This window comes from Mauremys reevesii, linkage group 5, assembly GCF_016161935.1.
Source record: "Mauremys reevesii isolate NIE-2019 linkage group 5, ASM1616193v1, whole genome shotgun sequence".
NCBI classification, from domain to species: domain Eukaryota; kingdom Metazoa; phylum Chordata; order Testudines; family Geoemydidae; genus Mauremys; species Mauremys reevesii.
Genome location: NC_052627.1, coordinates 104,920,045 through 104,947,545, shown reverse-complemented (window position 1 = coordinate 104,947,545; position 27,501 = coordinate 104,920,045). Strand labels below are relative to the sequence as shown.

General features: G+C 37.3%; 1 protein-coding gene across 1 annotated transcript in view; it reads right to left on the bottom strand.

The window, feature by feature from the left end:
• Positions 1–11,392: 11,392 nt before the first annotated feature.
• DHX15 (DEAH-box helicase 15) overlaps positions 11,393–27,501 on the bottom strand; it is a 61,289-nt gene continuing 45,180 nt past the window's right edge. The window contains exons 10-14 of the mRNA XM_039539841.1: positions 26,901–27,092; positions 23,246–23,368; positions 18,655–18,845; positions 13,123–13,292; positions 11,393–11,959 (exon numbers count right to left, since the gene is read on the bottom strand). Coding sequence (XP_039395775.1) covers positions 11,842–11,959; positions 13,123–13,292; positions 18,655–18,845; positions 23,246–23,368; positions 26,901–27,092 — 794 coding nt within the window. The 3' untranslated portion in view covers positions 11,393–11,841. The remainder of the gene's footprint in view (positions 11,960–13,122; positions 13,293–18,654; positions 18,846–23,245; positions 23,369–26,900; positions 27,093–27,501) is intronic.

Sequence of the window (27,501 nt, the reverse complement as noted above, 5' to 3'; positions counted from 1 at the left end):
AAAAAACCCCAGGGCCTCTGCCAATCTGCCCTGGAGGAAAATTCCTTCCCAATTCCAAATATGGCGATCAGCTAAACCCTGAGCATGTGGGCAAGACTCACCAGTCAGACACCCAGGAAAGAATTCTCCGTAGTAACTCGGATCCCACCTCATCTAACATCCCATCACAAGCCATTGGGCATATTTACCACTAATAGTCAAAGACCAATCTCATTATACCATCCCCTCCATAAGCTTATCGAGCTTAGTCTTGAAGGCAGATGTGTCTTTTGCCTCCACTTGGAAGGCTGTTCCAGAACTTCACTCCTCTGATGGTTAGAAACCTTTGTCTAATTTCAAGTCTAAACTTCCTGATGGTCAGTTTATATCCATTTGTTCTTGTGTCCATATTGGTACTGAGCTTAAATAATTCCTGTCCCTCCCTGGTATTTATTCCTTTGATATATTTGTAGAGAGCAATCATATCACCCCTCAGCCTTCTTTTGGTTAGTTTAAACAAGCCAAGCTCTTTCAGTCTCCTTTCATAGGACAGGTTTTCCATTCCTCGAATCATCCTAGTAGCCCTTCTCTGCACCTGTTCCAGTTTGAATTCATCCTTCTTAAACATGGGAGACCAGAATTGCACACAGTATTCCAGATGAGGTCTCACCAGTGCCTTGTATAACGGTACTAACACCTCCTTATCTCTACTGGAAATACCTCGCCTGATGCATCCCAAGTCCACATTAGCTTTTTTCACGGCCATATCACATTGGCAGCTCATAGTTATCCTGTGATCAACCAATACTCCAAGGTCCTTCTCCTCCCGTTACTTCCAACTGACGCGTCCCCAGTTTATAACAATAATTCTTGTTATTAATCCCTAAATGCATGACCTTGGACTTTTCACTATTAAATTTCATCCTATTACTATTACTCCAGTTTACGAGATCATCCAGATCTTCCTGTATGATATCCCGGGTCCTTCTCTGTATTGGCAATACCTCCCAGCTCTGTGTCATCCGCAAACTTTATTAGCGCATTCTCACTTTTTGTGCCAAGGTCAGTAATAAAAAGATTAAATAAGATTGGTCCCAAAACCGATCCCTGAGGAACTCCTAGTAACCTTTCTCCAGCCTGACAGTACACCTTTCAGTATGACTCATAGTCTCCCCTTTAACCAGTTCCTTATCCACCTTTCAATTTTCATATTGATCCCCATCTTTTCCAATTTAGCTAATAATTCCCCATGTGGAACCGTATTGAATGCCTTACTGAAATCGAGGTAAATTAGATCCACTGTGTTTCCTTTGTCTAAAAAAATCTATTACCTTCTCAAAGAAGGAGATCAGGTTGGTTTGGCACAATCTACCTTTTGTAAAACCATGTTGTAATTTGTCCCAATTACCGTTGACCTCAATGTCCTTAACCACTTTCTCCTTCAACATTTTTTTCCAAAACCTTGCATACTACAGATGTCAAACTAACAGGCCTGTAGTTGCCCAGCTCACTTTTTTCCCCTTTCTTAAAGATAGGAACTATGGTTAGCAATTCTCCAGTCATACGGTACAACCCCTGAGTTTACAGATTCATTAAAAATTCTTGCTAATGGGCTTGCAATTTCATGTGCCAGTTCCTTTAATATTCTTGGCTGAAAATTATCTGGGCCCTCTGAGGCCTGGTCTACACTAAGCATTTAAACCGGCTTTAGGAGCGTAAAACCGATTTAACGCCACACCCGTCCACACTGAGAGGCCCTTTATATCGATATAAAGGGCTCTTTAAACCGGTTTCTGTACTCCTCCCTAACGAGAGGAGTAGCGCTAGTATCGGTATTACCATATCGGATTAGGGTTAGTGTGGCCGCAAATCGACAGTATTGGCCTCCGGGCGGTATCCCACAGTGCACCACTGACCGCTCTGGACAGCAATCTGAACTCGGATGCAGTGGCCAGGTAGACAGGAAAAGCCCCGCGAACTTTTGAATATTTCCTGTTTGCCCAGCGTGGAGCTCCGATCAGCACGGGTGGCGAAGCAGTCCGAAATCAAAATAAAAAAAGAGTTCCAGCATGGACCATGCGGATGTGATCGCAGTAAGGGCAGGCAAATCTGCTCGATCAGCGCTCCGTTACAGAAGACGAAATTCAAAATCATTTTTAAAAAATCTCCAGACAGACGCCATAGCAGGGACTCAGCGCACTGCTGCGTGACAAGCGTAATGGAAAGCCAAAGAATCAAATGGACGCTCATGGGCTGGAGGACTCAAGCTATCCCACAGTTCCTGCAGTATCCGAAAAGCATTTGCATTCTTGGCTGAGCTCCAAATGCTTCTAGGGTCAAAAACAGTGTCCGCGGTGGGTCAGGGCATAGCTCGGCAATTTACACACCCCCCCACCCACCCCCAGAAGTGAAAGGGAAAACAATCCTCTCGACTCTTTTACATGTCGCCCTATCTTTACTGAATGCTGCAGATAGATGCGATGCTGCAGCACTCAACACCAACATCCTTGCTTTCCCCCACCCTCCCCGCCATGGGTGGCTGATGGTGCAGTAAGACTGATATCCATCGTCATCATCAGCCTATTGGCACATGGGGCAGTGCAAAACGACTGGTAACAATGCCAACTAGCATCCGTGAGGTCGATCAAGGGCGCCTGGCCCTAATTTTTCCTGATAGATGGTGCAGTATGGCTGGTAACCGTCCTCATCATAGCAACAGGGGGCTGAGCTCCATCAGCCCCCACCCTTCATGTGTAAAGAAAAGATTCAATTGCCCCTGGACTAGCAGAGGGATGCTGGGCTCCTCTCCTCAACACACCTCTTAATGTCCTGTCTGGACTATCATAGCAGCTGGAGGCTGCCTTCCACTCATTTCTCACTAACAAGTCACTGTGTCTTATTCCTGCATTCTTTATTACTTCATCACACAAGTGGGGGGACAATGGTACGGTAGCCCAGGAAGGCTGGGGGAAGAATGGAATCAACAGGTGGGGTTGTTGCAGGAGCACCCCCTGTGAATAGCATACAGCTCATAATTTCTGCAGGATCTGACACAGAGCAGCTGTGCTCTCTGGTTCTATGATACAGTGGTTCTCTAGTACACTTGCCCATATTCTAGGCAGGACTGATTCTATTTTTAGATACCAAAAAGGAGGGATTGACTCAGGGAGTCATTCCCAATTTTGGCTTTTGCGCCCCTGGCTGATCTCAGCCAGGGGCACTTATGACAGCAGCAAATGGTGCAGTGCAAAAGGACTGGTAACTATGATCATCTTATTACCGATTTATGGTATGGTAGACGGTACAGTATGGCTGGTAACCATCTCTGCTGTCATGCAAAAGCAAAAGCATGCTGCTGTGTAGCGCTGCTGAATCGCCTCTGTGAGTGGCATCTAGTACACATACAGTGACAGTCACAAGAGGCAAAACAGGCTCCATGATTGCCATGCTATGGCATCTGCCAGGGCAATCCAGGGAAAAAAGGCGTGAAATGCTTGTCTGCCGTTGCTTTCCCAGAAGAAGTGACTGACGACATTTATCCAGAACCACCCGCGACAATGATTTTTGCCCCATCAGGCACTGGGATCTCAACCCAGAAATTCCAAGGGGCGGGGGAGGCTGCGGGAACTATGGGATAGCTACGGAATAGCTACCCACAGTGCAACGCTCCAGAAATCTACGCTAGCCTCGGACCGTGGACGTACACCACCGATTTAATGTGTTTAGTGTGGCCGCGCACACTCTATTTTATACAATCTGTTTTGCTAAACCGGTTTATGTAAATTCGGAATAATCCCGTAGTGTAGACATACCCTGATTTAGTCCCATTAAGCTGTTCGACTTTGGCTTCTACCTTGAGTGTGGTAATATCTACCTCCATATCCTCATTCCCATTTGCCATCCTACCATTATCCCTAAGCTCATTAGCCTCATTAAAGGCTGAGGCAAAGTATTTGTTTAGATATTGGGCCATGCCTAAATTATCCTTAACCTCCACTCCATCCTCAGTGCTTAGCGGTCCCACTTCTTCTTTCTTTGTTTTTTTATTTATATGGCTATAGAACCTTTTACTCTTAGTTTTAATTCCCTTTACAAGGTCCAACTCTACATGGCTTTTGGCCTTTCTCACTTTATCCCTATATGTTCTGACCTCAATAAGGTAGCTTTCCTTGCTGATCACTCCCATTTTCCACTCCTTGTAGGCTTTCTGCTTTTTCTTAATCACCTCTCTGAGATGCTTGCTCATCCAGCTTGGTTTACAACTCCTGCCTATGAATTTCTTCCCCTTTCTTGGGATGCAGGCTTCTGATAGTTTCTGCAACTTTGACGAAGTAATTCCAGGCCTCCTCCACCTTTAGATCCCCAAGTTCTTTAGTCCAATCCACTTCCCTAACTAATTTCCTTAATTTTTTAAGGTTAGCCCTTTTGAAATAAAAACCCCTAGTCACAGATCTATTTTTGTTTATCCTTCCATTTAGTTTAAACTGAATTAGCTCATGATCGCTCGAACCAAGGTTGTCTCCTACAACCATTTCTTCTATGAGGTCCTCACTACTCACCAAAACCAAATCTAAAATGGCATCCCCTCTTGTTCGTTCAGCATCTACTTGGTGAAGGAATCCATCAGCTATCGCATCTAGGAAAATCTGAGGCTTTTAATATTCTTGTTTCTATTTCCTTTATGGATTTTTCTTTAACACTTGTTTGACTATGGGCCAAAGCTGTTTATTGTCCATACATTTCCTGAAAAGCAAACCAGTCTCAGCTATCAACATAAAGGGTGCTCATTAGTTTGAGCATTAAGGCCCTGAATGCTAAATTCTTGCTGATCTTTGATCTTAAATTACTGACTTTTAGAGAGACTTTAAAAAGTCATTGGATTAGGAACAGAAACTAAAGATTACTTTCATATTATTGCACAATCCAGTAACTCATTAAAAGAATGTTTTTGATGTCCTCTTTGACTGCTACTATCATCCACATTTTTTGTGAATTCCACTGCTTTTAACCTTCTGCCCCTATACAAACTGTAGGCCTTTTAGGAAAGGTACATAGTAAATTAAACTTTTTAAAAGAATGATACCGTTTCCTTCCATAATAAAAAAGCTTATAAATTACCTGTTATTCGACATGCAAGATGAAATAACCTCAATATAATTCTAAGGTCTAAAGAGTCAAGTCTCTAAACTTTAGCGTGCAGTGCTCTGAAGTGGCACATGAATTTGAATGGAAAAAACTGGCATTGTTGTAGAGCTGAAAAATGAGATATTTTAGAAGAGAACACCCATCACTAATATAAGCAGAAGTGGTTTTACTATATGGCTGAAAACTTGAATTGACAAAGCATTCAGGTCTACCTGCAACCCTCCACTGCATGAAGCCCAGTAAGTGCTTGATGGTTTAAGTGTCTACTGTTTATGCTACTGGAAGCAATGAGGCTAGGAGCACTAATGCAATAAGCCTACAAAACAGACACTGAATTCAAATGGAAGGCAAGGACATGTTTTACATAAAAGAATAAAATCCAACCAAAAAATAAGAAACCATTGCAGCCAAAAGAAATATTTATTATCAGCATTCACTTGTGAGAATTTTTTTTCTATACAATGGTAGTTACTGAATAGCTGCCATTTGCAAAGTGGGATATGTTTACAGAATCACTTAAAACCGTATGTATACATGTGAAAATTGTAGTGCCCCTCCAACATTCAGTGTACCTAAGAAGCTCTATAGTATCTTAATTGAGACTACAAAATTAAACCTCCTTAAAATTGTCAGAACAAAACTATTTACAGACCACTGCAGTTGTGAGAACATTATTCACTGGCTGTCAGCATTTTTCTTTTAACCTCTTGATAGTGGAAGTCAGGATGTCCTCAATGATAACTACTTATCTCAAATGCAATACTGCATAATCAGAACACTTAGTCTGTCTTTTGCAAGTATTTTACATGGAAGAGAGATAAGGAAGAAAAAAATTATGTACTCCTTTAAAGCTACCAATTTCAACCTCAAAAATACTTAAATTTTGTATTGCTTGAGACATTTTAAAAATTTGATTGGACAATTGCAAGAAAGAATACTGAAATGAACTAGTAGTAGTACATGACTACATAAATCTTTTCTATCTCTAATTTCTATAATCTTATGATATACTGTACTCCTTGTAAAGTAGATTTAAAAGGCCTACAAAAGCCTTAAAAGCTGTGGTAGAAGATTAAGACTAAAAAAGGTTTAAAAGCATTGTCTTTCACTGCTCAAACAGTAGGATAAAAAATTAAAGTATTTACTCATCACACAAACAAGATTTTTAAATGGCCAACTGCATTTATGTGGGTTCTCACTATCAGGTAATTCTATGATGTCATGACACATGACTGGTTTTCTATTTTAATAACTGAAAAAAGAAAAATCGTAGCAATCTGTGACTGTAAATTAGTCATGAATTTGTATCTAACAGAAGATAAACATTACCTTTAGTAGTGACTGCCACCTAAGTTTTTCCTGTGACTTTTAAAAAAATCCCTTTTTGAAATTTTACACTCCAATAGAAGACAAATTCAGTTTACACTATTCAGTTATACAGTACTTCTGAATATTTTTCTTCAGTGCATATACAACATTAAGTCCAAGTTTCAAACTTATGCTGTTAGTTTCAAATTAGACTTGATCCAAAAAGTGGGGAAAAAGCACACAGAAGTTGATACTATACTAATTAGATGTGAAAATATGAAAATGATCAATAATAAATACCACATCTACAGCAAACAACTGCCCCATGCCAAAAGAATTTGAACTTAAAGAAAATTATTCACCATCATGCTACCAGAAACACATTCAGGTGCATAATTTCTGCAGATCATTGCCCTTTATATGTGCAGACAAATTTAATAAGTAAAAACTCAGACTTTTACATTCAGGTTTACAAATGCGAACTGTCTTTAATTTATTCTATTACACTGAAAAATTAACAAATGCTATAAAGGTACAGAGAAATCGGAAAAGCAAGTACGACTAGTCACTTCTGTATGATGAATCACTAACATTAGCAGGTATCTCTCTAAAGGCAGTTTTATGCATCCAATCACAAGTTAGTTTTGTCATCCACACAAAGTTGACCACACTTATTACAGATCCACATTAGCCCTAGCTGCTTTGAGGAATTTAAGTAGAAGCACTATTATAAAGTGGGGGGCTCACCTTCTCATTCAAAAAATGAATTCCTTTGATTTACTCTCTAGTATTACTATTTCCTTATCTAATCCATATTATAAAACAAAAATCTTACAATCCAAAGCAGACAAAGCAACTCAACTCCCCTTCCACAACCAACCACTCTACAAGTCAATAGAGCACTTCTTTCCCTTTGATTGTTCCAAGGGAACTGGTTAAATCTCATATTAAGAACTCAGCTGCTGTAATTTTTCAAAAGCTAAAACAACTAATCCTAACTGATACAGTTCTTCTGTATTCTGAGTATTCTAAAAACACACAAGCTGCAGTTTAGAACATATCCACCAATTTACAAGAAATGATGAAGGTTGAGAACACAGCAGAAGGAAAACAACCCAACAAGCAGCTGAGTCTGGCCAGGTGCAAACTAGTGCTCAGTAGCATTACCTTATTCCGAAACTCTTGTTCCATGCACCAGCAGAAATCTGCAGAGCATTTCATTTCCTCAGAAGTGATATTTTCAGCTCATCAAGGAGCAGAACTGACTGACTGACAAAGGAGATCTGTCTAGCCTCCTATGAAGAACAGTGGTGTTATTTAATGTGAATACAATGTTACATGGCATAAAAACCTCTGAATTATTTTAGTCAGTAATGGCCTCTGGCCTTCTTAATTTTAAGAAGTTACTCATTTTCCACTGTTTGGCCATATATTAATACCTGATTTAATATTTTCTTTCAGTTTGCTGCCTTCTCTGTTATAAATAACTAAAAGCAAAGTTATAGCGATCTACAGGGTAATGCTATTTTAACATTCCCTGAGTGGCAGACAATGAGCCTTGTATGCTCATAGTTAAAATGTAAGTACACCTCTACCCCGATATAACGCTGTCCTCGGGAGCCAAAAAAATCTTACTGTATTATAGGTGAATCTGTGTTATATCGAACATACTTTGATCTGCTGGAGTGCGCAAACCCTCCCCCCCCGCGCTGCTTTATTGCGTTATATCCAAATTCGTGTTATATCAGGTTGCATTATATCGGGGTAGAGGTGTACTACCAAACAAACAAACATGATTCCCTAGTGCTGTCACTGACTTGCTGTGTGACCCGAGGAAGTCTTTTTTCCTTATTACCCCTCAGTTTTTCTACTAGCAAAATGGGAACGGTGAAGATTTTGAAATATATATACACAAAAAGCACTAAGCATAATTACGCGTTTATCTTAGTTGTGTTCTTAAAGCACTTCATTCAAAAAAAAGATTGGTTCATTATTGCTGTTGCAGTGGCCTGTCAGAAATTGAAAATTCTCTTTCACTAACCATTACATCCAGTAAATAGGTCTCTTTCACTCCTTTCCAATTCTCTCTTATGGAGCCAAGGACTAGTTTACTTCCTGTATTAGGATGAGTGCTAATAGCATGTGTTAGTTAACTTGCTCTCCCTTTTGTTGTATGGCTCTTGCACAACAAATATACTTCTGTATTTAAAATATTTATGTATGAATTATGCAATAATTTAAGAATTGTGCATAGTGGTTTCAACAGTTTCATGTCAGAATGTTGAAATAAGGAGTTTAGGCCAAAAAGGTAGCCTCAATGCTACTCTGATTTATACCGAAGATAAATATTGTGCAATTGTAGAAGTAACACCTAAGTACACTATAACTGTACTAAAATGGTTTATTAACATAGTTGGTATATGTCACCCATGTGAGCTTTTTTAAATGTAGAGAATAAATTAGCTGAACATAAAATTCAGCATTATTGAATGTTTCTGTTGACAATGTACACATACCTGTAAAACATTTGATAAAAAGTTGGTTTGGAATTGAAAAATTCCATATGAGTTTTTAAAAATGTTCTCAAGTTCAGTTCTAAACTAAAAAAGTGTGTAAGTGGCATTATGCATCAGGTATGGCATTGATTTACATAACAAGACTGTTATACTTCCAAGTTAGAAAATGCTTTTTGTTTTTTTAAACCAACTGCTAGCCCCTGACTGTCTTTCCATCTTGTACATCACTACTAGTAGCAGTGCAGATACTACAGGCCAAATTATGTACTCGGTGACAACTGTGCAACTCTGCAGTCTTCCATGACACCTCAAGAAGATAGGGTTGCACAGGTGTCACTATTTTCTTGAGGTGGTTTTCACAGGTGTCACTAACTTAACTGGAAGACTACAGAGCTGCACAGCTGTCACTGACTACATAATTTGGCCTGTATTTTCATCCCCAGTAGTCATGATGCATGTGACTGAAAGATTCCAGCTTGACTGTCATGGCCCAAGCTGAGTTTGTGGGGATGGCAGTTAGAAAAAAACAAGCCATATTCTCTCATATCAATAACAACTTGAATCCATAACCAGCTGCTCTCCCAATTCTCAAGCTGTCCCAGCCCTAAAGTTAGAGCAGCACCTAAGCTTCCATAGCTTATGTCAGCTGACTATGGGACCATATGCTAACTGAGAATTGGCAGAATACTGAGACATTGCCACATCAAGGGAGAGCTAGCTGGCATAGGAGCTGCCTTTATATAGTAGCTAGCTGAGTGCTTCCCCACCCATGCTAGGGGAATTCTCAGCTGGCCAGTTAGAGCCAGGCTCCAGCCACTTTACACTGAATTGTACATGGTAGTTGGAACAGTAGCAGAGAATGTGACCCCGGTATCGTTTTCCTTGCAAACAGCACTGAGCAAGTGTGATATGGAAATTAACAGGACAAAATGGAATCCCATAGTAGATTTTTAAAGTTATTTTAGAGCAGAATTTGTTTTGTGGAGGGCAGAACTCCAGTTAGTGAATAAGTGGAGAAAATAATTTAAGCATTTTGTTTCATAATGTCTACATTTTAAGTACATATTTAATCTTAATTTTGCTCTAAAGCATTTCAATTTATTTTACATTTACTTTTTAAACAGTCTGCCTCTGCCCCCCCATACAACCTGAATTTTCTATGCTCTTACCAGGAATCCTGACGGGGGCAGTAAAGTCCGCTGAATGGAATGGAACAGGAGTACTTGTGGCACCTTACAGACTAACATTTATTTGAGCATAAGCTTCGGTGGGCTACAGCCCACTTCTTCAGATGGGAAGATTTCACAGAATACCTGGTACTTTATCATGCTACTCGTGCTGAATCCACACACAAGAATTATTTAACTTTTAGACAATGTTATAGCATCATTATCCATCACAATGCTAAGAGTTTCCATTAAGCAACAGTTAAGGGATATTTTCCCGCCATCTCACAATCTCCCCCCATAATATTTTAGAAAAAAAGGACTCAAGGTTTGTAATTGGAAAGAGGGAGGGAAACCTGATAAACTTTATTCCATATATTTTTTAGCCACATGCTATAACTTAAAGCATCCTAAATTAGTACTCAAGCTCCATTGTCCTTGGGTCAGGCAGTCTGAGCAGTATCTCCAGCAAGGGACACTAACTTAGTTCTCCACTCTCAGGGCCAGAAGGACTTAAAACTTTGCCCTAGGGTGTGGAAAAAATGAATAGCATCTAGCATAATATTAATGACTATTATAAGCAATTCAGCTTCAGCACAGAGACTGGGAAGAGTCGCTCCTACCTTCCTTTGCCAGAAGGACTGTTAATCTAATGTGTGTTTCAGAGTAGGGAAAATCTTAAATCATACCGAACACTTCAATTACACTTGGGATCAACAAGTTCCAACTTTCCTCTTATGAAAAAGCTGTCAAGTCTTATTTCACTAATATCACTATAAGACTATTATGTCTGGAGTGTCTGTCAGTCATATAGCTCGCTCATGCTACTGAATCCAACCTCATAAGAATTATTGCATTTTAACAATGTAGTATCATACTTATCTGACCACCACCTAACAGGGTAACTTCTAGCTGGCCATAAAGACTAACAAGATGCATTCTCATTATTACAATTGTAACCAAGAAAGTCTGTAAGAACGTGTTCAGAGAAAGAGCTCTGTCAAAACTGCAACAGGTTACATGGAATTTCCACTTAAAACAAATCACTAAACCATTTAAAGAATTAGGCATGGGAATTCATGTTAGACACTATATAGTAATATCTCACTTATCACTATCCGTACTAAGTGTGACACACAGATAATTGCAACACACTGAAAACCGTAGACTAAAGTGATGTCAACAAAATAAGCAGTTTAACTGAAGATTGGAGACTGAATGATTCTTCAAATTTTTTGATCAAAACCAATAAAAATACTGAAGTACTGTGGCACAAAATTAGTATAAATAGACTTTATTGAAGTCAGTACCTCTGTACTGAAGCTGAAGATTGTGTCTACATAAGCACAAGTTGTAACATTTCACAACTTCTAAAAGGAATGTCAACAATTACAACGATCATGCATACCATGGTCGATAATCACATTTTAGAAGCATTTTCAACCATTTCTAAAGAAATGCTTATAACATTGTTATATATAGAACTACTTTCAATAAACTGCAAAACATTGATCAGCTTTTCCAGTATGGGCTACAGTGTCAACACAAAAGGGAGGCATAAATGTTTAATTTATGAAATCAGAATGGAATATTTACTGTAAAGAAAAAAATTTAAAAGCTTTCAAATAAAGGCCATTACTGAACCAAAGTGAAGAGCACAACTTGAACTCTGAGTTCAGTCATCTTTTAAAGTTGTCCTCTGAATAACTTCAGTTCAAAGCATAAATTCAGTACTGTGAGTATTCCTTGGACTGAAGTTTGGCAATGATGCGGTCCAACTGTCTCTTTGCTTCACACTGTGGGAAATTGCTCATGTCATAATATTGAGGGGCAATTTTCACCAACCTGCCAAAAAGAGAACAAAATTGTCACTAATATACAAGTTTGAACATTATGCAGCCTGTAGCCATTTTGCCTAATTAGCAGCTACGTAAAATAATTAAACATTATCCGTCTCTTTAGTACTGTCTAGAAATGTGCAGATCCATCTCATGACTCCTAGGTCCAGCATTACAAAGGCAGTTTGGAATTTTCAAAAAGAAAAGTGGCTTTACATACAAAAATATCCAAAGTTTAAATGCTTATTTAAGCAGTACAAAAGTTGTGAAACTTGTTCACGCTAGTCTCAAGGCTGTGGCCATTTAAAAGATCAAAATTTCCCAGTAATTCTTATTAAGAAGGAATAAGATACCTAATTTGTAGTGAGACAAGGTGGGTGAGGTAATATCTTTTATTGGACCAACTTCTGTTGGTGAGACACTCAAGCTTTTGAGCCTTTAAATAGAAAAATTAAGTTCTGATTGACCCAAGTGCCAAACACTAATATTCAAATGATCCAAAAAAGCATTTTGAATTGAATCATAATACTCAAGTTGTAAACATTTTATGATATACTGCAATGTTTTTGATTACTTCATAACCAGATAATTCCAAAAAGTATTGTATTCTACAACTTAAGATTCCAAGAACCATGAAGTCATATGTACAACACACAGAGAAACAAGTGACAACTTATAACAAGACGGAAAGTATGTAGCACTGCCTGCCTGACTGCGCAATCATGCATCTACCACCAGAAAGTTAGCTCCTGGAAACTACAGTTCTTGCACCAGGGGAAAAATCCTAGCCACAATGACAACTGGAGTTTTGCCATTGACTTGAATGAGGCCAGGATTTCACCCCAAGTCTGTGACACAATGTTAAATCCTTCCTGCTCAATCTTAAAAACAAATCCCAGGACTCCTCATTACTAACAAATATAAACATCTAAAACAGAAGCCAAAACCCCTTGTTCACATATATAGTCCCCACTAATGTATGGGAACTATATGTACAGATCAAGGGAGCTCAAGTCACCTGTAAGTGCACAAATCCATCTATTCCATTAAAACATTTTATAGTAGACAGTTGTGAAAAAAAGAACTAACTTTAGGTAATTCTGAGAAAACACCATCAGATTAAAAAAAAGTTTCTTAGAAAAGAGAAAATGGTCAAGTGTTTTTGCTCACCATTCTGGCTTGATATCTGTACATGTGCGGATGTAGTTCTTTGTTGTAAGGACAAATTCATTATAAAGTACCCATTCCGGTTTGTGATCAAGAACTGTGGAAGGATGTAACTGCACCACCTGGTTGTCTTTCACTGTTAAGTAATGCCCTGTTCGCTCCAAATGTGCCACCTAAATTAAAAACAAAAAACAAAACAAAAAAAACAAAGCTTTTCATTACATGTAAGGAAATAAATCTCTTCTACTTTGTGAACTCTGTTTGCAATTGTTTAAAACTACTCATCTGTTTATTGCCTGCACAAGTCTATAGCAGATATCTTATTTTAGAAAAAGAAAGAAACAGGTATTTTCAAGGTATGTAAGCCTAATTTTCTAAACCTCACATGGACTTTGCATACTTGCCAGCCAAGAGTAACTATTTATATTGCCTGTCAGGATTTCTGGTGTATCTGGCAATTGCTAAGGTATACTTAAATATTCATAAGCAACTGAAGCAAGAAACAAAGTGATAAAAAACTGGCTAGTAGTTCTCAGTTCGGGAAGAGGATTACTAGCACAAAAGTATACCAAATATAGTTCTCTAAAATGAAAAAACTTCTTCCAAAGTTTTTAATAGCAATATTTTAGAAAGCCAATGTCCAATAAGGACATCTGACTCAAGCACTTTAGTCATTCTACTGCCTCTTGGACTGACAAAGGAACAATAAGTTTGGCCTTAAAATCCCATTTGATACCAACTACAAAAGTACTTTGGATTATAATAATGGACCTACTAGCACTTTGGATCTGAAATGCATAAGCCCAATAAAAGAGTTGGAGATCCAGTAAGACAGGAGGAAGAATGGTCTTGTGGTAATGGCATAAGACTCAGAGCTGAGAGATGCAGGTTTAGCAACACACTTTTCCTGTGACCTTGGTAAAGTCAATTAACCTCTCCATGTCCAAGTTTCCCTGTCTGTGAAGAGATAATGCCTATATCACAGAGCTGTTGCAATACTTAATTTATTAGGATTTGGTAAAGTATTCAGAGATCTTTATATCAGTAGTTTTATTCACAGAGTTAATCTAAAACTAATTCATCATCCCTTTAGTTAACTTTTTATTGAGGACATTTTGTACAGTCAACAATTGTTTGTTTTGTCACAAATATTAAAAGGGTGATAGAAAAATAATGAAAGGAAATATAGCAGAGTTGAAACAGTCCAGATTATGGAGCTACAGCTAGTTATATTAATGATTTTTTTTACATCAGTTCAGCTTGGGCCATCTTTCCTGAATTGTGAATCAAGTACAGGAAGTAAATTATTTCATTTATCTTCATTCTTTTGTTCTTACCAACCACATTTCTACAGTTGTTTTTCATTTTTGCTATCACAGTGATTAAATATATTTATTGGCTTATGTCACAGGTATCTGAAAGAAATAACTACCTGTACTTACTTATAGCAAATCAGGATATTTCCCCAATGCCACAGTAAGAGAAATTCTTATATATTTTTAAAGTTTTTGTGCTTTTGTCTCTTACACTTTTTGTGACACTATCTACAATGTCTGCGATATTATTTGCAATGGTGTGTTTTGAAATATCCCTTTTAAAATATTCTTTTAAAGAATTAGTAATTTTTACCTAACTTCTCATTTTCAACACAAAGGAAATTTGCAGATTATACCATTACTTTATTTCAGGTTTGGATGACCACCCAATAATGATTCACTCTTGGATAATTCCCACTATTTTAATAAAATGTTTTAATCAATTTTGTTTCCTGGATTAGGAATGGAATATATTGGTTCAAAAATATTCCTGGGAGAACTGTTAACTGTTTCTATCACATATAGAAAAGGTAAGCGAAGAACAACTCATTTATTTAAATATTTTATTTTAGGGAATAATTTTCTGTAAATTTTCTTAACATGTACATTTAGTATCCGAATCTCTCGACTATTTACATTTATACAAAAATCTCAACGTCTGGTTTCCTCATGCTTAGTATCATAGCTTCCATTTTCCTATCATTTATCTTATAGCCAGAAACAGTAATACGCTATTATTTTGAGGAATTCAGGATTGATTTTGACATATACAATAAAATATATGCATAAAAACAATGTTTATATGATATGTTACCTATTTTTATTCCCTAATATTGATTGCCAGTGGCTCCACTGAAGTGACAGTGGAAGTGGAGTGGGAAAAGACGACAACAGGCACATACTTCTTTTTAACAAAAGGTTTTGAGTTACAGCCATTAACTATAACTTGAGCATCAAGAGAGTCATAGTTTGAATGCACTATATATAAAATATATAATAATGGGATCAGGGCATCAATGCGTTAAGCATTGTAAAGGCATATAAATTTACCAGGACAAAAACCTTTGCAGCAGCATCACTGAGATGCAGGTATCCTCCAAGTTTTGGGGCAGTGCAATTACACTTGCAATTACTTCCTTTGCTTGCACTTTTCCAAGCCAGTTATTTTCCCATTTTGTTTGTTTCCTTAACATTCTTTTTGGAGGCATATCCTACTTTTAACACAGATTAGTACTTCCCATAAAGTTATTCTGGCTCCATCCTTAAGATTTCTAAAACCATGCAATTTCAGTTTTTATACTTAAAAAAAAAAATCTTTCTGCTCTAATAGAGTTGTTTAAGCATGAAAATTTAGTTTTGTGATCTGTTTTTATCAGATTGAATAAAACAGGATTATGACCAGGTAACAATGAAAAGGGAAATAGAAAAACAACAGCACTGTTATTTGATACATAGAATTTAAGGCTAGACAAAAGCTCATTAGATCATCTAGTTTGACCTCCTATATATCAAAGGCCATTCATTTTTCTATTTTCTCCTTTCGTTTTTATGCATTCTAATCTAAGTACTATAGGCTAATGCAAAGCATACATAATGTGCAGTCTTATCTTTTAGGGCTTCCTACGTCTCAGCTATCTGTTAGACCTAGGTGTGGAATGAAGGAGTACTTATGTATGTGTCTGTCTAATCAGGCCCTTAATAAGGACCATCTCTTAAGGCACACTTGCAAAGAATTTCACAAGCCAATACTTTACATTTGCAGTAGCATCTTTCACTTATGTTCAGAACTCTGATATCTAGTTATTTTGATATTTATGTAATATTTTCACACAGCTTTCCAAAAATAGATTTGAAAGTAGAAATTAAAAGATGCAAGTGCAAAATAAGTGAAGTTTCTATATAGCTATTTGCACCCTGAAATCAAGAAATTTAAATAGTTAAGGGCCTGAAATTTCTATGAGGAAACAAAGCTTAGACTGAGAAAAGTCTGTGCACTGCAGGTGTTTTAACAACTATGAACCACAGTTATAAAACCATTTTTTCCCCAGCACTCAAATTTGACTAATAGAATTTAACATTTTTCCCTCTTAAAAATGAGAAAAAATTAACAAAGTATGTTTACATAAAAAGTCAGAAAATTCTCAAGACTAACATTAAATCTGTCATAGTGTATTTTCCATTTATTTCTTAGTTAAAACTTAGTAACTTGTATCAGTGTACTTCCAAGCAGTATCAATAATCAGGCCTCAATGCCTTTGTGAGGTATGTTATTTTACAGATAGGAAATTTAATACAGCAAGCTTGTGGCAGATCTTTTGGTTTAAGCCACTTAGACTAAACAAGTTTGTTTTCTAAATTTCTGTCTCAATACATTACTGTTTATGAGAAATGTTTACTATAATTAAAATATACAGCCCAGAGTTGAGATAACATTAGTATGAAAACCATGATTTTCATTTTTGGTTTGTATGTAAACTGTTAAAGAGTTGCCCCAGGGGTCGGCAACCTTTCAGACGTGGTGTGCTGAGTCTTCATTTATTCACTCTAATTTAGGGTTTTGCATGCCAGTAATACATTAACGTTTTTAGAAGGTCTCTTTCTGTAAGTCTGTAATATATAACTAAACTATTGTTGTATGTAAAGTAAAAAATATTTTTAAAGTGTTTAAGAAGCTTCATTTAAAATTAATTTAAAATACAAAGCCCCCTGGACAGGTGGCCAGGACCCAGGCAGCGTGACTGCCACTGAAAATCAGCTCGCATGCCGCCTTCGGCACGCGTGCCATAGGTTGCCTACCAGAGTTACCCACTAAAAGGTGAATTCAGACAAAACATACATCAAAGTCACATGAGCTTTTCTCTCATCAAAATGCACAAAATCCACGGACACGTTAGTAACTTTTTAAAAGAAAGAACCTGGCACAAAATAAGTCCATGTAAACTACACTTTCACTAAAAGGCAGACTGGCTTACTGAGTAGCCATTTAGCAGTCCTCTCATAAGAATACAGCTCTCCTCCATTTTCTGATAAGCTAAAAAAAATTTTTTAGAAACTAAACAGTGAATATTGCTTGATTTCCTTGCAAGTACCAACTAAACAAGTTTTATGTCTTGTGGTGGAGTAATTCTTTCCTCACTATGCATCAGAGCGCACAATTATAGAAATGTGGACAACTAAAACCCAGAAAGGGGCCAGTGCTATAACTCTCCCAAGAGAACTAACTGTTGTGGGATATATCACCATTCTACATCAGGGGAAAAAGTTTAAGAACAAGGTTGACAGTCTTGCAATATTTTTCTATCTCCTTCCCTGGGACTCTGATTGATTTATTAGAATACATGTCCGTGCTCCACCCATGGTTTATCACTGACGGAAGTGTCAAGGATGAAATGATCAATCACCAGCTCAGCTTAAATACTTAGCTATCAGTATTTATAAATCAGTTGTTGACAATTGTTGGAGCAGATTAGATAATTAGAATAACCTCAATGTTTAGCACAATATCTTGTCCAACAATGAAGATCTAAATAGATCATTGGTCATGACAAGCGTAACAATTCCTACATATTTAAAAATAATCAAAATGCTCAGAGCATTTGCTTTTTAGAAGCAGACGACCATTATCCAAATGGAAACTTACTGCCACTGTAAAACTTAATTTTTATTTAAATTTGTTAAGAAAGCAGCTACCTGATCTTCCCCCTTTCATATTGGAAATCCAATATGGCAGTTGTAATGCAGTTTCCTTCTCATGCTTCAAACATCAGAAAATTCTAGAGATACATTTTCTGTAGTTCTGTCAGTCTAGACTCTGTCTATTTTGCATTTTAAAATCATTTTATTTGAAAGACAATTTTATTAGGACTGTCTTTGCTTTGTTTCTTTTACAATATTTACCAGGAATTAATTGTCAGCTATTCAACAAGGTAACTAGTAAAGACTAAAGAAATAACATTTTGAAAAAATTAGATTAGTTTAACTGCAATTTCTCTTCCAAGTGTGTGGTTTTCTTCAGATGACTGTCATTTGTCAGGTTGATTGCACACTCCTACTCAATAAATCTTCTACTAAATAGGTTTGAATAAATTATGGTTAAACATTTTTATAAGTAATATTCTCATAAGTTGTATAAACTGGTGATAGTTAATTAAGGTAAAGTTAAAACCTACACAGCAAAAACTGAGGAGTCTATAAATTTCATATACAGATACACACATACCTGCATAAAATACCCAGTAACCAAAGCCTTTCTTATATTGATATAATAGTCTCTGCTTGTAAAGTCTGTACTTCTACGAGGCAAATTAAATCTATCCATGATTCGTGACAGCTGTTGGCGTACATTGTCTGCAGACATCAGGGACCTGTAGTTAATGAAGTTGTCATAACACCACTGAACCGACTCATGATCTGCAATATTAAAAAAAATCATGAATCACCAAAACTGAATGTTTTATCCCATTAAAACAAATAAATAAAACAGTGACCAACTGAATGGTCAATCAGATGAACCAGAAACAAAATCCATATTTTATAAGTGCTAACAGTTCTTAGGCTCTTCAATGGATTTTATACATTAGGTAACTTGGCTAAACTGTCTTCTACTCAGGAAATGTGTGGCCAGGACCAAAGAATATACCTAGAATTTTTTGTGTGCGGTAACACACATACACATTTAAACATTACTGTCTTGCTGTAATGCTATGCCAATGAATTTCTTTCTTCTTAAGATGAGAGGCACTATGCAACACAAGTGCAAATACCCTTGGCCCACACTGCTAGGAAAAATGAACAGGCTGCAAATAGCATGTGGAAATCTTTACTAACTTTATATGGGTAATGAACACGAGAGACTAGTACAACTATATTGCACTGATACATCAACTAAATCAAATGAATAAAAATAAAACCTCCTTCAATATTAAGTGCTTTTATAGAGCTTTTTCATCTTTAAAGAGCAGTAGAAGCATGCTTTAGCTACCTTAGAGGAGTGGTAGGTTAAGTGTTTTCTGCCTTTTGAAGGGAAAATGAAAGCAGACATAAGTGGCCAGGCACAGCCTATCACAGTAACATCTCCAGAATTCCATACTTCTAGTGCTCTAGATTATCCAGACTAGTTGCCTACCACGGGTACGCTCACACTTTACTCCTTTTACTGTTCGGAAATGGTGGTTCTATCGAGACATTGTAACATTAGCTCATTTCAGCGAGTTTAAAGAAGGGTGATAACATTAAACACAGCATCAGTTCCCTTCAATAACAAAAATCAAACATGTAGACAATACCGGAACTACCTAAGAAATGTGTTTCATTCTTATGTAGTTCTGCAATGCCAGTTTATCTTCAAATGATGCACTTGAAACCACCTTTGTGGCTTTAAGTAATGGTGCTTTTGTCAGATTAGTAATCACAGATATGCAGAGCTGGAAAGGAGCTCAAAAGGACATCTAGTCCGGCCCCCTGCCTGAGGCAGGACCATGTATATCTAAGACCACCCCTGACATGTGTTTGTCTAATCTGTTCTTAAAAGCCTCCAAGGACGGAAATTCCACAACCTCCCTTGGAAGCCTGTTCCAGTACTGAAACTATCCTTAAATTAGAAAGTTTTCCTAACACCTGACTGACATCTCCCTTGCTGCAGATTACTTCTTAGCCCCCCTTCAGTGGCCAGGGACGTCCTCTTTATAAACAGCCTTTAACATATTTGAAGACTTGTCAGGTCCCTACCTCTCTCCTTTTCTCAAGGCTAAACATGACCAGGTTGTTGGGTTTTTTAAACCTTTCCTCATAGGTCATATTCTCTGAACATATCATTTTTGTTCTCATCTGGACTCTCCAATTTGTTCACCTCTTTTTTGATATGTGGTGACCACACAGCTGAGGCCTCACCAGTGCCAAGCAGAGCAAAACTTCCTCTTGTCTTAATGTATTATTACTATATTATTTGTTAAAATAGGTCTTCCATGTTCATGAATACTTTATATACGCCGGGTGAAATTAGATTGTAGGATCACTTCATTCTTAAAGGACACTAGCCTGAACATTTAGAGAAGTGATCCTACACTTAAGTATAAACAAACAAGTGAAACATACAATGTTGTGCAAGATTTAAGGTACTTGTTTTCTGAGTAAGTTTTCTGTATTTTCAGACCAGCAAAAAAAGATAAATTTCTTATTGAGGAAGCTGTCAAGTTATTTTGTTGAAGCCAAGATGTTTTAACTATTAAAAATAGATTATACTTTCCTCTCATAAGACACCTTTCAAACAAAGGATTAATGTAGAGGCTTTTTGGTAGAATGAACAGTACAAGCTAGCCCTAGAGTAATTTAAAGTTATTAAACCAAACACTGGAGAGAAAATCTCAACTGCATGCCATTTAATCTTTATACCCTTCACCGAACTTAACAGGAGTTTTATAATGTCCTGTACAAAAGAATATCCACTTGCAGTCTCCAGCCTCCCACCTCAAAATAAGGTACCATAGGAACACAGTGAAATTAAGCAATAATTGGTTCCCCAGATATTTCCACATGCAGAGAGTGGCATTTTACTCAAACTGGACATATCACCACAGCCCCTTGTTGTAAATGTACTGTCTAGTCAGTTTTCCTTTAATCATTACTGAACATATGCTTCACCAAAGTACTTGTACTTTTAAAGGGACAGCAGTTTAGGACAAAAAACTGTATCCATAACAGCACAAGACTCTTTTGGGAGCAAAAACCGGTGTACTAACACTAAGGTATTTGCCACAACCGCTGGATCCCAAATAAGATAGACTTAGGATCCAACACACCACCACCAATAAATATTATTTTGATGCTAAGTGAGGACTGAAAGCTGCTATCATTTTCAGTAGAGTATTCTAAATCTAATTTTCATAAGCAGCACCGTTTTCACCCTCCAAGTCAAGCACTTCCTTCACTTGCAGGCTTCCAAAAAATGTTCAAATTAAATGTCCATAAAAGGTACATGGAGAATCCTGGAGCCTCAAATCCTCAATATAAAGAGCAGACAGCATAAAGGTGGCAGCAGTGCAAGGTTCTCCAAAACGGATAGTGAATTTTCACAGAAGCCTCTTAACTACTGCTCAAAGTGAAGATCTGAAGACATCTGTAGGCTCTTTATCAAAAAAAGATGGACAATCTCTCTTGCTACTGGAGCATCACATGTGGTTATAGTAAAAAAGCAACCAGGTAATAATGGCATTTTTAGTCTACAGACAAGTTTAACTTTAAAAACCTACAGCTTTTACTCCTGTTAGTGCTGCAATGGAAGAGTAAACTGGATTCAATTTTGCATCATACACCAAAGCTGCCAGCCAAGTCTTGAGTTCAACATTTTTTTCTTTTTATTTCTTTTACTGATTTTGTAAAAATAAACTTCAGGTTAAGCTTTCTTGGCAACTGGTGTGATCTTTTGACTTATAAACAAAGCAAATTTGACATGGAAATCGTTGATGGAAAATACTGAAACCCAGGATCCCACTTTTATAGTTATTTTTCAAAAAGACAGATAGGTGAAGATAAGCAGTTCTCTCTGTCATTTTGATCTTGCTCAAACTGCCAAAATATTTTTGAACAAAATGAGTGATGGTTTTGAAGGAGAGGATACTGTGTTTGTATATATACATACAAACCAGATATGTACAAGTGATATCCATGTAATAAATTACAGAGCCATGTGATAAACTTACCATTCACTACTGACATGTCACCTGTGCTCTTCCAACAATTAATCTCCTCGAGACTTATTCCAACATCCCAGCCCCGAACCAGCCTTTCTTCAAATCAACCTGGTCCCTGAAATGTTCCTCTCCTCCCCATAAAATCTGAAATATCCCCTCCTCAAACTCCCCAGAGACATTACATTCTGCCCAAGGCAAGCAAAATCCAGGTTTTCTATGCCTAATACACCTCCACCCCGATATAACACGACCCGATATAACAAAAATTCTGATATAACACAGTAAAGCACTGCTCCGGGGGGGTGGGGTGGGGGACCTGCGCACTCCGGTGGATCAACGCAAGTTCAATATAAGTTTCACCTATAACACGGTAAGATTTTTTGGCTCCCGAGGACAGCGTTATATCGAGGTAGAGGTGTATTTCATATGCCTGGGAAAGGTGGATTCCTTGCTGTCCAAGGCTACCCAGCACTCATTTCAAGACCTGGGCCAGACCAAGATACCCAACTTCAAAACAAAAATTTTTTTGTTGAGGGATACAGATGTGCCATTTCAAGTCTCTCTTAAAGGGATTTTACATGTATAGGTTTTATTCTCTCTCCCTCTCAGCAAGACAGGTGGACTTGTGATAACTATGGCATGTAACTTTACAGGTAAAGAAACATCAGAAACAACTCCAACATTTTATAAAACTCTAAAATCTTCTTAAAATAGCTTCTTAGACTATCTGCATCTGCCACCTGAAAAACACAGTGCCTAAGCCAATTCAGAAAGGCACAGAGGCAACCCAGGGAGCAGATCTAGCAGAAGCAGGAGGGGAACTAGTAGTCAGAACATACAACTGGGCAGCAGACATGAGTTCAGGTCTTAAAAAGTCAGTCTTTCAGATAAATGAGATTACTTCCTGGTTCAAAGGTAAGAGAGACAGTATTGTTAAAAATGCGCCAATTTTTCCTCGTGTGATAACATTTATTTATTTAAAAAATTATTTAAAAATACTGTGTTATATAACAAACTGGTACTTTGAAATAGGATCGCTTAATTCACACTTGACACCAGGCATAGAGGATGGTAATATTAAGAGTTAAAGCATATTATATAAATGCTTAGGTTTACACTTACTTTGTTTGAAAGCATGGTAGACATTCAGCAAGGTCAAATGATCTCCATCTATGTGGGCAAACCTCATCTTGGCTTCATCTGCTGCTTTCTTGGCTTCCGTGGGGCGAACAAAACACTGTGGGACTAAACAAGGTTGGTATGGGCCCAACACAAACGCCCATATCGATGAGTCACGCATTCACAGATAGAGGAACAAGGCCTAGCTAGGTCAGTTCACAGAGCATAGGGCAGGGCAGGATGGCCTCCAACTGCATCTTGGACTGTTTACTACCTTGATTTGGTACATCAACACCTAACCACATCTGTAAGACAAGAGGGTTTCAAAGCTACAGAGTACCTGATTATTTTGACTAAAACTATATGTAGGCATCAAAATCTCTATTCTGAAGGCCATCAAGATTGCCTAAATATACTAGAAGGCTCAACAGATCTTAGTTCAAGACCCAGTGCTGATAGCTGTACCACACAGCAGTATCAAAGTGACAATAAATGTCTAAGAGGAAGTTTTTTTCGGAGAGGCTCTGTATGGACAGAAGTGCAGAAGAGAGTTTTCAAACTATATTGCACTAGTGCAGCTGGTGAAACTTTACTACTAGTCTGCTGCTAGGTAATTTCAACCTTACATGTATTCTGTCACCTCCAGTAGGTATTGCTATCAGCACTGGTGCACAGAAACTTGTGAATGAGAAAGTATCAAGAAGTCCAAGGTCATGATGGTAGCGGTAGTGGTGGAAGGTTAACCGCCCTTTGGCACTATTTGAAATAAAACTCCCACTCTGAAGTTGATGAATTCTGCCTATCCTCAGTTTCTCTTATACACATGATTTTATCCCTAAAGCATGCTTTGACTTTTAATTCAAAACCAGAAATTAAGTGCCAAAAATCTAACAGACAAATGGACAATTTAAGTGCACAAATATTTACTGCAGCATCACTTAGTTCTATGGTCTGTCAACATTTTATAAGCAGCCACCCCATTTTGATAGGTTTGCAACATTAATTTTAATGCATGCGGTTGAAAGTTGTTATACAAGGTCTTCACCTCATTTAAAAAACCCACAGAGTTTGGTTTTTCTTTAAGTAGACAGCATCATAAGGTTTTGTAGGTGTTTTAAGTTAATTTAATGCTGTGAAACATGCTGAAAGGAGAGCCTTGAAGGCCTATGTTCTTTATTTTTCCAGTCACTTGGGACGTTTTGCACTTTCACAACTAAAGCCCACAAACCTAATTAGAAACGCTATTCTAGATATCATTTGTCTGTAACACAGACAAGGACCTTTTGATTTTTCTCTCTCATAAAAGGTAGAAAATGCTACATTTAAATACCAGCTATACTGCACAAGTTGAATACTGCATGAAATTCCAATAAAAGGTGGACATTGTAACAGCAATGTTAGTGGAAGAACCCTACTCTTCAATTCACATGGTAACAAATCTGAAAGACCAAAGGATCAAATACAATGTAAATGAAGATGTTTCTTCCACAACCCCACATCTTTAAAGTCCCATATTTGAAAATCAAGGAAATAAAAAAAATTAAAAAGGTAAGTCTAACTTGAGCTAATAAAAACAAATTCTTAATTATGCTGTCACTTCATTGACTCACTGTTTTTCCTAGATGTGGCAGAGATCTCCATAAGCCTGCAATTTAGCAAGTGCTACAAAGTATTCAAAACAGTGAGTTAAGGATGAATAATATGGAATGCCTTCGCTTTACCTAGTTTAAATAAGCCTTCACACTCCTCAAAACAGCCTTTTGTAAAAGGAATTTATTGAATGAAGGTTTAACTTATTTGCTATTGTGTTCAATAATTTGGCTATCCCTTCCTCCTTTTTGGGATTTAGTTCTTCCATTTAATCCAAACAGCTAATCTCTGAATGGATTCTGGACAGCTCCTACAGGTGCTTTCTGCAACATGTCATCACCAGCCCAGCTGTTTGCCTTGTAGAACGATTTTTGTTTTTAACAAACAGTAGTTTAACTACATCCAAGAAAGAGACCATCCTAAGCGGCCAGCTTTCTATATATTACTATTTATCCTAATAGATGGTGGTGATATTTTTAAATGTAGGCTTGGAGGGCAGAAATATATATAGAAGAAAAAAAGGCATCTTGTCTGGACAAACAGATAGTGCACAACAAGCTGGGGTGTAAATCTACAGTGCACTACATGCCACACGCTAACTGTCTGCGTGGACCCCCACTATCTCCCACTAGAAGTTTCATAGGGTGCCCTCAGCTTTGAAATAGCAGCAGGTGAATGTCCCCTATTGTATGGTAGCAGGGACCACACAGACAGTTAAGTGTGTGACATGCTAGTGCCCTGTAGAGTTAGACCCCAGATTGCTGTGTACTATTCATCTAGATAACCATAACATACTCAGTAGAAAACAAAAGGCAAGATATTAATTTCAAAAGTTTATTTGCCTTACACTTTCACTTTAATATAACTTTTGGGGTGGGTAGGAAGGGGAAAGGAAAAAGTGACAGAAAAGGCAGGCACCAACCTACCACCACCTCCGCAAATAAGGCTATAATTTAGTTAAAAATGATTAGATTCTGCCCTGCCCATCTGCTCTGAGTCTGAACAGTCAAAAAACGCTGCAAACATTTTAGCTTGTTCTTACAAAACTTTCACATCATTAATATGCTGCAAGACTAAACTAAAGCAAGATTTTACACTTAGCCAAAACATTTTTCTAATCATCTACATTAAGCTTGAACCATTTCAAGAAGGATTAGAAGTAAAATTGTATTGTAAACAAGTCTGTAAACGGTAAGAACCAATATTAATATCCTCATCACCACAATGGACTAAAACTTGCTGCCATCTTGTTAAGACTGAGCATAAAGTCAATCATTCTATATAACTGGGGATTTAAACATGGAACCCACTTGACTTCTTGCTTTTTCCCCCGCAGAAGACACATTTCTTGACAAGCAGCTCTGCTACGGCATACTAACATTCATGTTTTGCAGCAGCAAAATATGGCTGCGCAGACATATCCATTAAATGTATTATAGAATGAAATTTTCTTTTCCATTTTTGGAATATGTCACTACCCTTTTTGAGTTTCCCTTTTACTTTGAAAACTTGGGAAATTTATGTAGTATTTATCTGAGTTTAAGGTTAGTAATTAATTTTTTAAAAATCAGATCACTTTGTGAAGAGTTGGGTTTACGAATTATGTAAAGGAATACCACAAATTAGATTGGGGATGTTAAAAATAAAGTGGCTGAATTGATACTCCTAGTCCTCAACAGAAATGGACAACAATCCTCATAGACATTTCTGTTCCAATGGCCTGGAATTCTTCCATACTAAGCAAAGCAATAGACATTTCTGTTCCAATGGCCTAGAATTCTTCCAGATTAAAAAAAAAATCAAGATATTTTAGCTACAATCTAGGAAGTCAAATTCTTGTTTCACCATGTCATGCATAGTGCATGCTTTAGTAAGTGTTAATTTCATTTCTAAATTTTAACCCACTACGAATAATTCTATACAATAAGCTTCGAAAGGCACAATTCTAGCTTTATTAAAAGGCATGTTTGTAATAATTTATATGTACGGATGTTGGAAAACTAAAATGTTTTCTCAAACTGGAGAGCTGGGCTTTGTTTGGCATCTTTTTCCCTCCCCCTGCTATTACCTGACAACATGGCAGTAATAGATAGGATCTCATTAGAACAGTTGTAGTCACAACTTGCAATAACCATTTTAGCCAGCTGTGGATCCAGTGGAAATTCAGCCATCATGGATCCCAATTCAGTCAGGTCTCCATCATCATTTAAAGCAGCTAGATAATTCAAAAGCTCTAGGGCTCTCATCAAAGTTTCAGGAGCTGAAAGAAAAACACTCTATTAGTCAAGCTGCCTTTAGTAAGCAACAGTGTGACAAAGTACAAACTATTGTACACAATATCATTTTTCTTTCTGTAGTGGACCAAATTCAGAACACAAGTGGTCATCAAATGCAATTATAGAGATCTAGCAACCAATGAATCACAAAATACTCAAAGTCTGATATCAGATTTCTACACAAGATTCAAAGCCTTTTTTTAAGTGAGCTAATTTACCCTATTAAAGATGGCTACAAGTTTATCATGACATCTGGGTTTTAACTGTAATGAACTTCAAAAATTTTACTACTAGAAAGCCTAAGTTTAATTCTTACTATTCTCTCTTTAACTTGGTGCATTTGAAAATGTGTGCTTTTTTTTTTTAAATGAAAGTTTTTCTGGGTCTACAGAG